Genomic DNA, 11,110 nt, shown 5'->3' on the forward strand with positions numbered 1-11,110 from the left:
TAGTGAACGGTACTTTACTATGGTGAGTTTGTCGTAACGTGATTTGATTGTACAGTGAACTAATTGTAAAGGGGGGGGTACATTGTATTTTTAACTATTTACGTGAAACTTCGGATAATTGGGGCAGCCGCTTAATCGGGCCAAAATGCACTAGTCCCAATGTGTCCCAAATGACCGGAATCAACTGTACTTGAATTTCGGGAAAGCTTTTGACACTGTTGCCCAAGGAAGGCTACTGTACAAATTGGAGCTGAATGGTATTAAGGGTAAGTTGCTACAATGGATAAAAGGGTGGTTGAGTGGGAGAAGATAGAGAGTGGTAATCAGTGGTTGTTGCTCTTTGTGGACGAACATTATTAGTGGAGTCCCACAGGGTTCGGTGTTGGGCCCACTGTTTTGTATATTTATCAATGATATTGATGTAGGTATAATATCAGGCTTAGTGTCGAAGTTTGCAGATGATACAAAGGTTGGCAGGGTTGTTAATGACAGTAATTGCAGTGCGCTACTGCAACAGGATGTAGAAAATTTTTTTGACAGATGGGCTGAGAAGTGGCAACTAAAGTTTAACATTGACAAATGTAAAGTACTGCATATGGGTAGAAGTAGCACCAGAGGAATGTGGTACGACACTTAGGGTGGTAGAAAATGAAAAAGACCTGGGAGTAATTGTGCAGTCAGATATGAAGTTTTCTGAGCTATGCAGAGAGGCTGCCAGAGCAAGTCATGGGGTGTTGTCAATGATATACAGGAATTTTGCTAGCAGGGAAAAGGAGGTGATTATCCCTTTGTATAAGGCAATGGTCAGGCCATGCTTTAAATACTGTGTACAGGTCTGGAGGCCTCATTTTAGTAAGGATGTAGATTTGCTTGAATGTGTACAGAGAAGAGTGACAAGATTGATGAGGGGAATGGAGGGGTCCTCTTACCAGGAGAGGCTTAAGTTCTGCAAATTGCAGCGGCTGGAGACTAGGCACCTGCAAGGTGATCAGATAGAGGTGTATAAGATCTTGAATGGCTTGAATTCTGATGGGATTCTTCTGCTTGCTCAGATTATGAACCTAAGGGGGTATAAATTCCTGAGGAAAGACAGTTGTAGATTAGATGAGCAGAAGTTTGCCTTTAGCCAGCTGGTGGTTAATTGCTGGAACAAGCTGCCATCTGTTGTGGAAGTTGATAGTTTAAATAAATTTAAGGAGCAACTGAACAAACTTTTAGAGGGAATGGTTGTGATTTTTTTTTTTTGGCTGATGCTACATAAGCTCATACATCATAAGCTCTATTACTATAAATTGTGTTAAAAGTATTGTAACATTATTTACTTAGACATAATATGCACATAATATTTGAAAAAAATAAATATTTTGTATTACTTTTAGATGAGTCAGGACCAGTTGAAAGGCATATACGAAATATTGTTATAAATTTTGGGCCCCAGCATCCAGCTGCACATGGTGTATTGCGATTAGTATTAGAATTGGATGGAGAGGTATGCTAACTTATTTTACATTATATTATTTTTATATATATAGCTATGCTCAGTTTTATGCAGAAAATAAGAGTTAAAATAATTTTATAAGTTAATTTTAAAAACTAGTTTGTTGCATTTAAAAAAAAAAAAAAAATTAAAGGGAAAGGTACATTTGAATCTAGGCCAACTACAAGGTGACTTTTTATTTGTGGAACCATTTTAGTTGCATACATTTATAACGATCAGCTATAATAGTATAGCTGATCGATATAATGTCCTTCAGACTTGTCAAAACCTGTCTTTCAAAAAAGCTGTGGAGAAAATACTGCCATGGACATTGACACCACAAACAAATGGAAGGAAAATTGTTTTAAGAAAAACTAAAGAATGTTATTAAACAAAATTGTGCATGTCTTGAAAGCAAAAATCAATGCAAAATCGACATCCTACAGGCAATGTACTTTGTTTCAGCAAGTTTATGGAAAAGTGATTGTCAACTGCTTCAAACATGCTGGATTTACCACCTTGAATGATGCAGTGTGGGAAGATTTGCATGCTTCATCTTAATTGTGAAGAACAGTCCGATAATAGGGAAGAAATGTTTGAGTGTGTGCATCATCACCTAATCTTGCATTACTTAAGTTTTGAAGATTTCACAGAAGTGAATGTGAACATTGAATATTTCAGGATATGCACGAATGAAGAGGGACTCATTACAGACATAATGGAATCTTCTGAAATTTGTAGTGATGAAGATGAGGAACTTACTGTGGTTGAGCAAGAAGTTTCAGTGAAAGATACTCGTAAAGGATTATTACTTGTACATTGATATTTTCAGAACTACACAGCGAAGAACGGAACAAATTATATTGGGAATCAGACTGTTAGATAAGAACAGAAACATATGGATTAGGCAGCAAACTCAAGTAAAGGACATTCGTATCAAAACTAAAGAACTAAAATGGCCTTGGGCAGGACACATAGCTCAAAGACATGATGACAAATGGACTAAGAAAATAACAGAATGGTACCTAAGAGGAGCTAGAAGAAAACCTAGAAGACAAAGGCGTAGATGGATATATGAAATTCATGAGTTTGTGGGTAGTAAATGGATGGCCAGTGCTCAAAACAGAAGGAACTGCAAAGTTGCTGGAGAAGCCTTCATCCTGCAGCGAATTGAAAATGGCTGATGATGATGATGATTTTCAAGTGCAGTCCAACTGCAGAAGTTAAATAACTATCATGCATCTTCATAATTCTCTTTTAAAATATGGGCTACCATTGAAACAGCATGTTTTGACAGATTATTTTTAAAGTATGAAACAATTCTTCTGTTAGGCCTTGATAGGCGTGTAACCTCTGTAGTGAGATTTACAGATTAATTGTAAACTTACTGTGCTCTACAATCATAATTTTCTTGTTTGATACTGTAGTACATATTATAAATAAAATTATACTATATTGTATTAGTAGCATTATCTAAATTTTGATGCTTTTACTTGTTTTGTTACTGATTTTATGAATGATCGCTATAACTTCCTTCCGATATAACAACCATTTTTCTCATTCTTCCGATATAACAGTCTGATTTCTCATTTTTCTCATTCATTGAATATTTCAGGATATGCACGAATTGAAGAGGGACTCATTGATCAGATATATAAAGCTTCGACTATATATACCCGAAACAGAAATGCTTACTAAATGAAAATCAGCATAATACAAATTTACTTATTGTAGAATCTGAAAAACTCGGTGTAGAATACTCATCATTATCTGTGTTATGATCTGAGCTTTCCACTTTTTTCAAAGGGTTCATTGTCTTCAGTGCCATCGGGGATATTACTGATTCCGTATTTCTTGAAAGGTTGGAGGTATTTAGAAAGAAGTAGGGTTTTATCAATCTTTTTCTTAGCAATAAAGGAAACGTTCTAGTGAGACATATGAAAGGATTCACTCGTGTATGCTAGACAGCAGTATATTTTGATCTACAAAAAAAATATATTACGGCATATGCCTAATATAATGGGGTGCACTGGTACACAGATGGACATTATACTATGAAACTCTTTTGTTGAACGAAAATTGAAGTTATGATGCCTGTGTGCTTTCTGAGCTATATGTAAAATATTGTGCTGCTCTACATTGGTATATTGTTTTTGTTTACAGTCTCTTCAGGTATGAACAGTTTACTAAATTACAGGATCTAAGATGCATGATATTTCAATACACAGGTTCTTTCCACTGTGCTCCTTCCCCATCATTTGAACAATCCAGAAGAGAGAGAGAGAGCGCATTATTTCCAAAGTTGAGATTATAACCTGAACTCTGTGGATTTCCTTTTATCTTATGCACAGATCCAGAAACCTTTCGTTTCTGTGGATTGTTGACTGATATACTTAATAGAACATAAGTTAAATAAATGATAAGATATTTGAAATTAGAAAGGTCAATAAATTATATTCTGAGAAATTTGCTACATGAAAAAGCACAAAAAACATCTCGACATGCACATTGCTAGCAAGCATCTAAGTTAAGGCTGACTTTTTATCTTAACTCTAAAAGCTGAGTGGACACTATAACTATTTCAACACTAAAAAATACATTAATAGTAAAGCATTTAAAAATGCAAAGAAACAAATCCCCCCAAAAAAAATAAATTACACATTACTTTTCAACAAATATCTTTGCAATGTTAACTTCCTTTTATTATCTGAATGTTTTTTCCAAAGTTCACCATTCTAGCAATAATAGTACTTGCTAAAACACAGAATACTTTCTTGCACCTCCGTAGCCAGGTGGGAAGGAGCAGCAGTGCGTAGCACATGCTTTTTGATTAGACCAGGGTTCGAGCCCGTCACCACCAAATACGGAGGATGCGGAAAGGTCAGGGAGTGACCACCGCATATTCCCGGAGCAATATGGCCTTAGTTGCTAAATGCTCTTAAAAACCAAACAACTAAACCAACAGAATACTTCCATTTTTTATATCTTTAAAAAAAACAATTTTTTATAACAAAATTAGTTTCAAGAAAGGCCACAACTCTTCTTGACTGTTCTGTAACATTTAAACAAACTTAGAATTACCATATTAGTTTCCATTTTCCAGATATAATATACGAAGTTTTTCACTTTTTTTAACTCACTTCCATTCCAGTTTCATTTAATAAACTAACAGTACCAGACAAGTGTAGTGATGAACATTGGAATCATTTACATTCACTTGTATTGACTTGTGCAACTTAATGGTCATACACACATTCATGCTTGAGAGATAAAAGGAAATTTACACTTGCTAAATAGATTGCAGCTGGCATATACAATACATACATACATATACTGTATACACATATAGAAATTACCATCTTAGCCATTGTAGTAGTGTAAGAATGTTTAGAATTATTAGAATTTGAGTTCAGGAGGGTGAAAAGAGACACCAGTGCATCTGCCTCAGTTTAAAGAACCATGGGCCCAGGAGGGCTTTTTACAAATTTTACGAAATTGGGAAAACAGAAGTACAACTAACATGTGGAATGGTTTAGAAAATACAGCGAATGCATAGAATGTATGGGAGCCTGCACTCCGACAAGCACTAACAAACTGTAGCTGACAGTGCTAGTACAATTATATAAAATGCACTTTAGGGTGTAAATAATTTTAATTAATTAATAAATAAATGACTTTTTTTGTATAAGGCACAGTGAGTTAAGTAAAAATTAATATAATAGTATGGAGTTAAATTAATTACAACTAATAGCATAGAAAAGATAGAAAGAATGTATAAATAAAAAATGATCGTAAACCAAGGTACATATTATCTTATCAAGAAGCCACAACATAACCATGGTTTATGGAAGCACAAGGTATTTTGATTAGCCAAGCAGTTTAATGCACGTTTGGAAAAATTTCTTACAAAATTTATTTATTTTAAATTTTGTACATTTAAACTGAATGGCAGTGGCTTTGATACTTTGTAAATGGAGTGGAAGAAAGAAACTGTGTTATTATGGTATCCAGACAGTCCACATGTAGGCAGAAAAAAAGAATGAGTAAGCTGTGTTGATTAACTATTATGAATAATAATTAGTGTTCCCTAGTTTTTTACCCTAATGCTATTGATTAAATTTACCATTTTAAATTATAAGTGACCCCTGGATAGTTTGGAGATTCGGCAGTTTTGATATTTTTGATATATAAAAATAAATGTAGATGTACAAAATGTTACATACTGTAATTAAAAAATAATAATAATAATAAATAAAATGAAATAATATATAAAATAAAGTTAAAACAAAGTTAAAGGTATATAAAATTGCTATTTGAAGAGAGGGTGTTTTTAGTTTACGGCACCAAGTAGAACAATATGGATGGCTGAGTGATTTTTATGTACGCTATATACAAGTGATATAAACAAAAATTACGTTGTACAGTATATGGATATATTACATTTTTTAAAGTGATATTGTAGCTGAAAGAAGCATTTATTTTGTCAAGAACCACTTTTCATATAAAATCTAATGTAATTTGGAGGAATATTGTTTTTCATTAATTTTTGATATAGTTTTTTTAAATGCTTGTATTTTTTATCGTATGACGTGAGCAATACATGAAGGAACTAGTTTTTTCCTGCTTCCTTCTTGTATCGTGGCTGTGAGATCCAACTGGATAGTGTGGCAACATCGTGATATTCAAGCCTGAGGCAGGAATCGAACCTGAGGCCTTTGGGTTGCCAGGCCCGCACTTTACCCACCTGGCTAGCCTGGTCAGCAAGGCTTGTATTAATATAACCTGGTTGGTATATTATTCCAAAATAATATTCTGTGAACACCTTATGCAAATTGTGTGTCTTTTACAATTATATAGGCACAGGGGGGAGGAATATACAATCAGACTAAAGGACTACCAATGGGCACAAGAACTACTTCTGCTATTGCAAATTTATTCTTACACTACTTCCGCAGTTACAAAAACAAAATGACAGAATTAACTGCATTTTGTTTTGTTGACAACCTGGCTGTTTTTCATTGCGAGTTTGACAAAATGTAAAAAGAAATGTGTCCTAAAGAACTCACACTGAAGAAAACTGGCAACAACACATTCTGCTTAATCTTCTTAGATTTAGAAATTTCAACAAAAGATGCAAATGAAAAAGTCAGAGTAAAACTTTATGATAAAATAAATATATTTAAATTCAAAATTGCACACCTCGTCACCTGGGATCTAATATTTCACAAAAAATCCACAGGAGTATTATTTCAGCAGAGTGTACCAGACATGCACATATTTGTAGCAACCAGGTCATATTAATACAAGCACTTCAAAAACTACATCAAAAATTTGTTTATTTTCAATAAGAAGTAAAAAAAAAAAAGTAAACTGCAGTCATTACCAATCCACTGCAGGATGGAAGCCTCTTCACTGATTCATGTTGAGGGAAGCACCATAATCTGCCACACTGGTCTAGTGCTGGTTGGCAGATCGACCATGTTTAGCAGTCGGGATTGAACCCCAGTCTACTCAAGGAGTGTGTGCTACTACACTCAGCTATGGAAGCTGCTCTTATTTCCAATGTGCAGTATCAAATATTGCACATTGAATTTTTCATTACACCATTTGTATAGTATGTATAAAAATCTTGACACTAAGCTATCCTGTTTGGTAGTGTGAATTAAAAATATCCTCTTTGAATAGCATTACTCTTACCTTTCAGTTTATTATTTTATTTTATTTTTTTTAATTGATATATGACATTTTTATATATCAAAACAGTGGAATCCCCAAACTACCCAGAGGTCATAATTTAAAATTATAAATTTAATTAGTAGCATTCATGTAAAAAAAACTAGGGATGCTAATTATTATTCATCATTGTTAATCAACACAGCTTACTCAGTTGCTTTTTCTGCCTGCATGTGGACCGTTTGGATACTGTAAATACATTATAGTATTTCAATGTTGTTTATAATAACAGTTTCTTTCTTTCTTCCACTCCATTTACAAAGTATCGAAGTCACTGCCATTCAGTTTAGATATAGAAAATGTTACAAAATTTAAAATAAAATGATTTGTAAGAAATTTTGCTGAACTTGCACTAAACTTTCTGACTAATTGTAATACTTTGTGCTTCTATAAACCACAGTCACATTGTGGCTTCTAGATAAGATATGTACCTTGGTTTATGACCATTTATTTATTTATATATTCTTTCTTTCTATCTTTTCTATGCTATTAGGTGTAATTCATTTACGCTTGTACTATTACATTAATTTAATTTAACTCACTGTGCCTTATACAAAAAAGCCATTTATTTAAAAAAATTATTAAAATTGTTTATGCTCTTAAATGTGTATTTTATATTATTGTATACACATATACTGTACATACATACATATATATTGAAAATATTTAACACATAAAAGGTAAGAATGTTTCTATTCTACAATAATTCATGTGAGTACACCAGTATGAAAAAATTTATAAATCCATAACTGTCTAGAGATTGATATAGTTCATATAGATCCATTACAGTTTAAAAAACAAAAAAACACAACTCTTATTGCATAAAATTTTATTTCTCAGTCTCTAGAAGAAGAAGAATTCTTCAACAAATTGTATGGCTAATATAACAGAAAAACTCTTCATTATCCATGTAGGTGTGCATTGAGAGGTTTGTTTTCAAATACAGAATAAATGCTCTTTCTTTTCTTGTCTTTATTACATAGGGTTTTTAATTTAATCCAAACTAAATTTATCTTCCACAGTATTTATTTTCTTGACAGTCCTATCCAGGCCTGCTTCAGAGGCAATATTTTTTAATACAAGACTTAGTGAGTACACCATCTGGAAACATGCAATAATGACAAGCCTTCCAGGGAATCTGTGATCAAGTGATTAATAATAATAGTATATGATAAATAGATGGAATCACATGAATGAAACTTTTACCAGTGTGCTGTAGAAGTCAACTGTTGAAGGTTGGCTGATTTCTTGGTGGTTGTGCATCAGTTCTTTTAGTAAGATGTTACTCCTGTATTATAGCAACCTTGGTGTACTTGTATAAGTGTATTATTTATAACTGGATTTTATTCCTAGCAGTTCAGCCAAATTTACAATGCATGGTTGGTATCTTGCACTGATTGTTTTGTTTACAAGAAGATTTTGACCCCCCCCCCACTTTTAAAAATAGCACATTTTACACACTTAATTAAAATCTAGCTAGGTGTTATTCTATATTTATAGTAAATTCTTATATTTTCTATTTAAAATGATTTATTATTTTAATCATCATTTGTCATAATTTTGTTTTTTTGTGAAAATATCTTTAGACAGTATGTCGGGCTGATCCTCATATTGGACTTCTCCATAGAGGCACTGAAAAATTGATAGAATATAAAACATACTTACAAGCTTTGCCATATTTTGATCGTTTGGATTATGTTTCAATGATGTGCAATGAGCAGTGCTTTTCTCTGGCCATAGAAAAGCTGTTAAATATTGAGATTCCTCGACGTGCCAAATACATAAGAGGTAATTATCTTGTATTTTAATGTTATTTATTAAAGTATTTATGCTAACATAAGGAACCTTTTGTTACTTGCTTTAAATATACCCTTTCATTTTCTCTTACCATATAATTTTTTCATGTATTTATTTTTAGGATTTATTATTTTTCGGGCCTTATTATTATACTCTCTCTCACTATGTTTAAATACAGTGTATTAGTCTAGTTATACAAATACTGTAAAGATATATGTTTAAAATGTACATACATTTTACATAATAAAATCAACTAAGTATTCTTCTATTTCAGCATTTAAAGATTTATTTTTAACCCTTTTATACATATATATGCAACATTAATGAGAATGCTAACATAAATATGGCCATTACCAAATTGTTGGATGTTCATTTTCATTGTCTTCAAATCACAATTTAATTCTTCCCTTCAAATCAACATTTTAATTGCACAACCATTTAAATATTAATATTCTTCCTTTTTGACAAAATATAAATTTAATTTTCTTCTGTGATTGTATATCCGAAACAGATACATTTATATCGATTGATGTATAAAATAAAATCACAACACACGGATATTTTAAGTTATTCTTACACACATTGATTTTTATATAGCTTATTTAATGCTTTTTCCTTTTACCATTTTGTGTATCTGGTACATCCATTACTCTTCATGTCAGTGAGAACATAGGGTTTCCATTAGCTATATCTCTGGGACTCTGCTTGCAGTATCTCTCTCTCTCTCTCTCTCTCTCTCTCTCTCTCTCTCTCTCTCTCTCTCTCTCTCTCTCTTCCAGCTCCCTCCATGGCATTTTTTTTTTGTTTCCTCTCCTTCTGCTAGCTCCATTCCACCACCTACACTTTCAGACTCTGATCAGTATCTGAGGTAAGGTTTCTATATCGATGTTTGTTTTTCATATTATGGTTCCTAGCCATAAGTACAGGTTTGGGACTGGTGGTGGAGTTGCATTATATAACATATCCGTATAAAATTAATCCATGACATGACAACGTTTGGAAACATTCTGCCTCTGATAGGTTAAACATGTTGAGTGATTAAGCATTAAAACTGGCCCAAGTTGCTAAAGCCCATTTAGGCATCCTTCCATCCACATCAATGAACAATAGTCAGTACAAATTAATTCACTTTCATTAGAAAGTGAATTAATTTGTACATTCACTGTTTATTAATACAAGTATAATTTGGTCATTCATCATTCCTATTCATTTTTGTGATATGCCTGTGCTGAATATTTGTTAACTCCTTTCAGTATCAGAAGTCCTGTGTGAAGTACCAGTATAATGTTCGGAAAGTTTTTCATAAATTGTTTCCAATTGTGTGTGTGTGTGTGTGTGTGTCTGTCTGTCTGTCTGTGTGTGTTGTCGCTGTAGTAATTTATCACTAAATTATTAAATGAACAATTTAGGTAACATTTCTTCATATATTATGATGAACAAAAAAAAATTGTTTAACTTTTGTCTTTTGCAGTGTTGTTTGGTGAACTTACTAGAATATTAAATCATATCATGGCAGTAGGAACGCATGCTTTAGATATTGGAGCAATGACACCATTTTTTTGGTTATTTGAAGAAAGAGAAAAGGTAAGATCTCTGGTAGACTTGATTTGATGTGAGCTATCAAATAAGATAAGTCAATAGCAGCAAACAAAATGATATCTTTGTTACTAAGAATAGAAACAAAATGTGGTGCCTCCATAGCCAGGTGGGCAGGAGCAGCAGTGCGTAGCACACGCTTCTTGATTAGACCAGGGTTTGAACTCGTGACCACCGAATATGGAGGATGCGGAAAGGTCAGAGATTGACCACCGCATATCCCCGGAGCAATATGGCCTTAGTTGCTAATGCTCCTAAAAACCAAATAATAATAACAACAACAGAAACAAAATGATATTATTAATACTAACAACAACGAACAAAATGCTATCACTCTATTGTAGAGAAGAAAACTGATTTGCATGAAGTAACTAAAAATTACATTAGGTATAAATAACATAAATTCAAGCTTAACTTGTCATCAGTATAACTTTGTTATGTTAAACAGCTCTGTGTAAAATCACAAAAGGAAGAAATAATTGCATAAATAGACAAGAACTTGTCTTT

The 11,110-nt window shown here is 32.9% G+C and overlaps 1 protein-coding gene across 1 annotated transcript in view; it reads left to right on the plus strand.

Annotated features, from left to right (window-relative positions):
- The window catches only part of ND-49 (NADH dehydrogenase (ubiquinone) 49 kDa subunit), a 131,251-nt gene that overhangs the window by 42,864 nt on the left and 77,277 nt on the right, over positions 1-11,110 (plus strand). Inside the window, exons 3-5 of the mRNA XM_090381795.1 lie at positions 1,380-1,489; positions 8,797-8,998; positions 10,479-10,591. Of these exons, the coding sequence (XP_090237921.1) occupies positions 1,380-1,489; positions 8,797-8,998; positions 10,479-10,591 (425 nt within the window). The remainder of the gene's footprint in view (positions 1-1,379; positions 1,490-8,796; positions 8,999-10,478; positions 10,592-11,110) is intronic.

Source organism: Mastigoproctus giganteus, chromosome 9 (genome assembly GCF_048544385.1).
Source record: "Mastigoproctus giganteus isolate SK-2022 chromosome 9, ASM4854438v1, whole genome shotgun sequence".
Lineage (NCBI taxonomy): Eukaryota > Metazoa > Arthropoda > Arachnida > Uropygi > Thelyphonidae > Mastigoproctus > Mastigoproctus giganteus.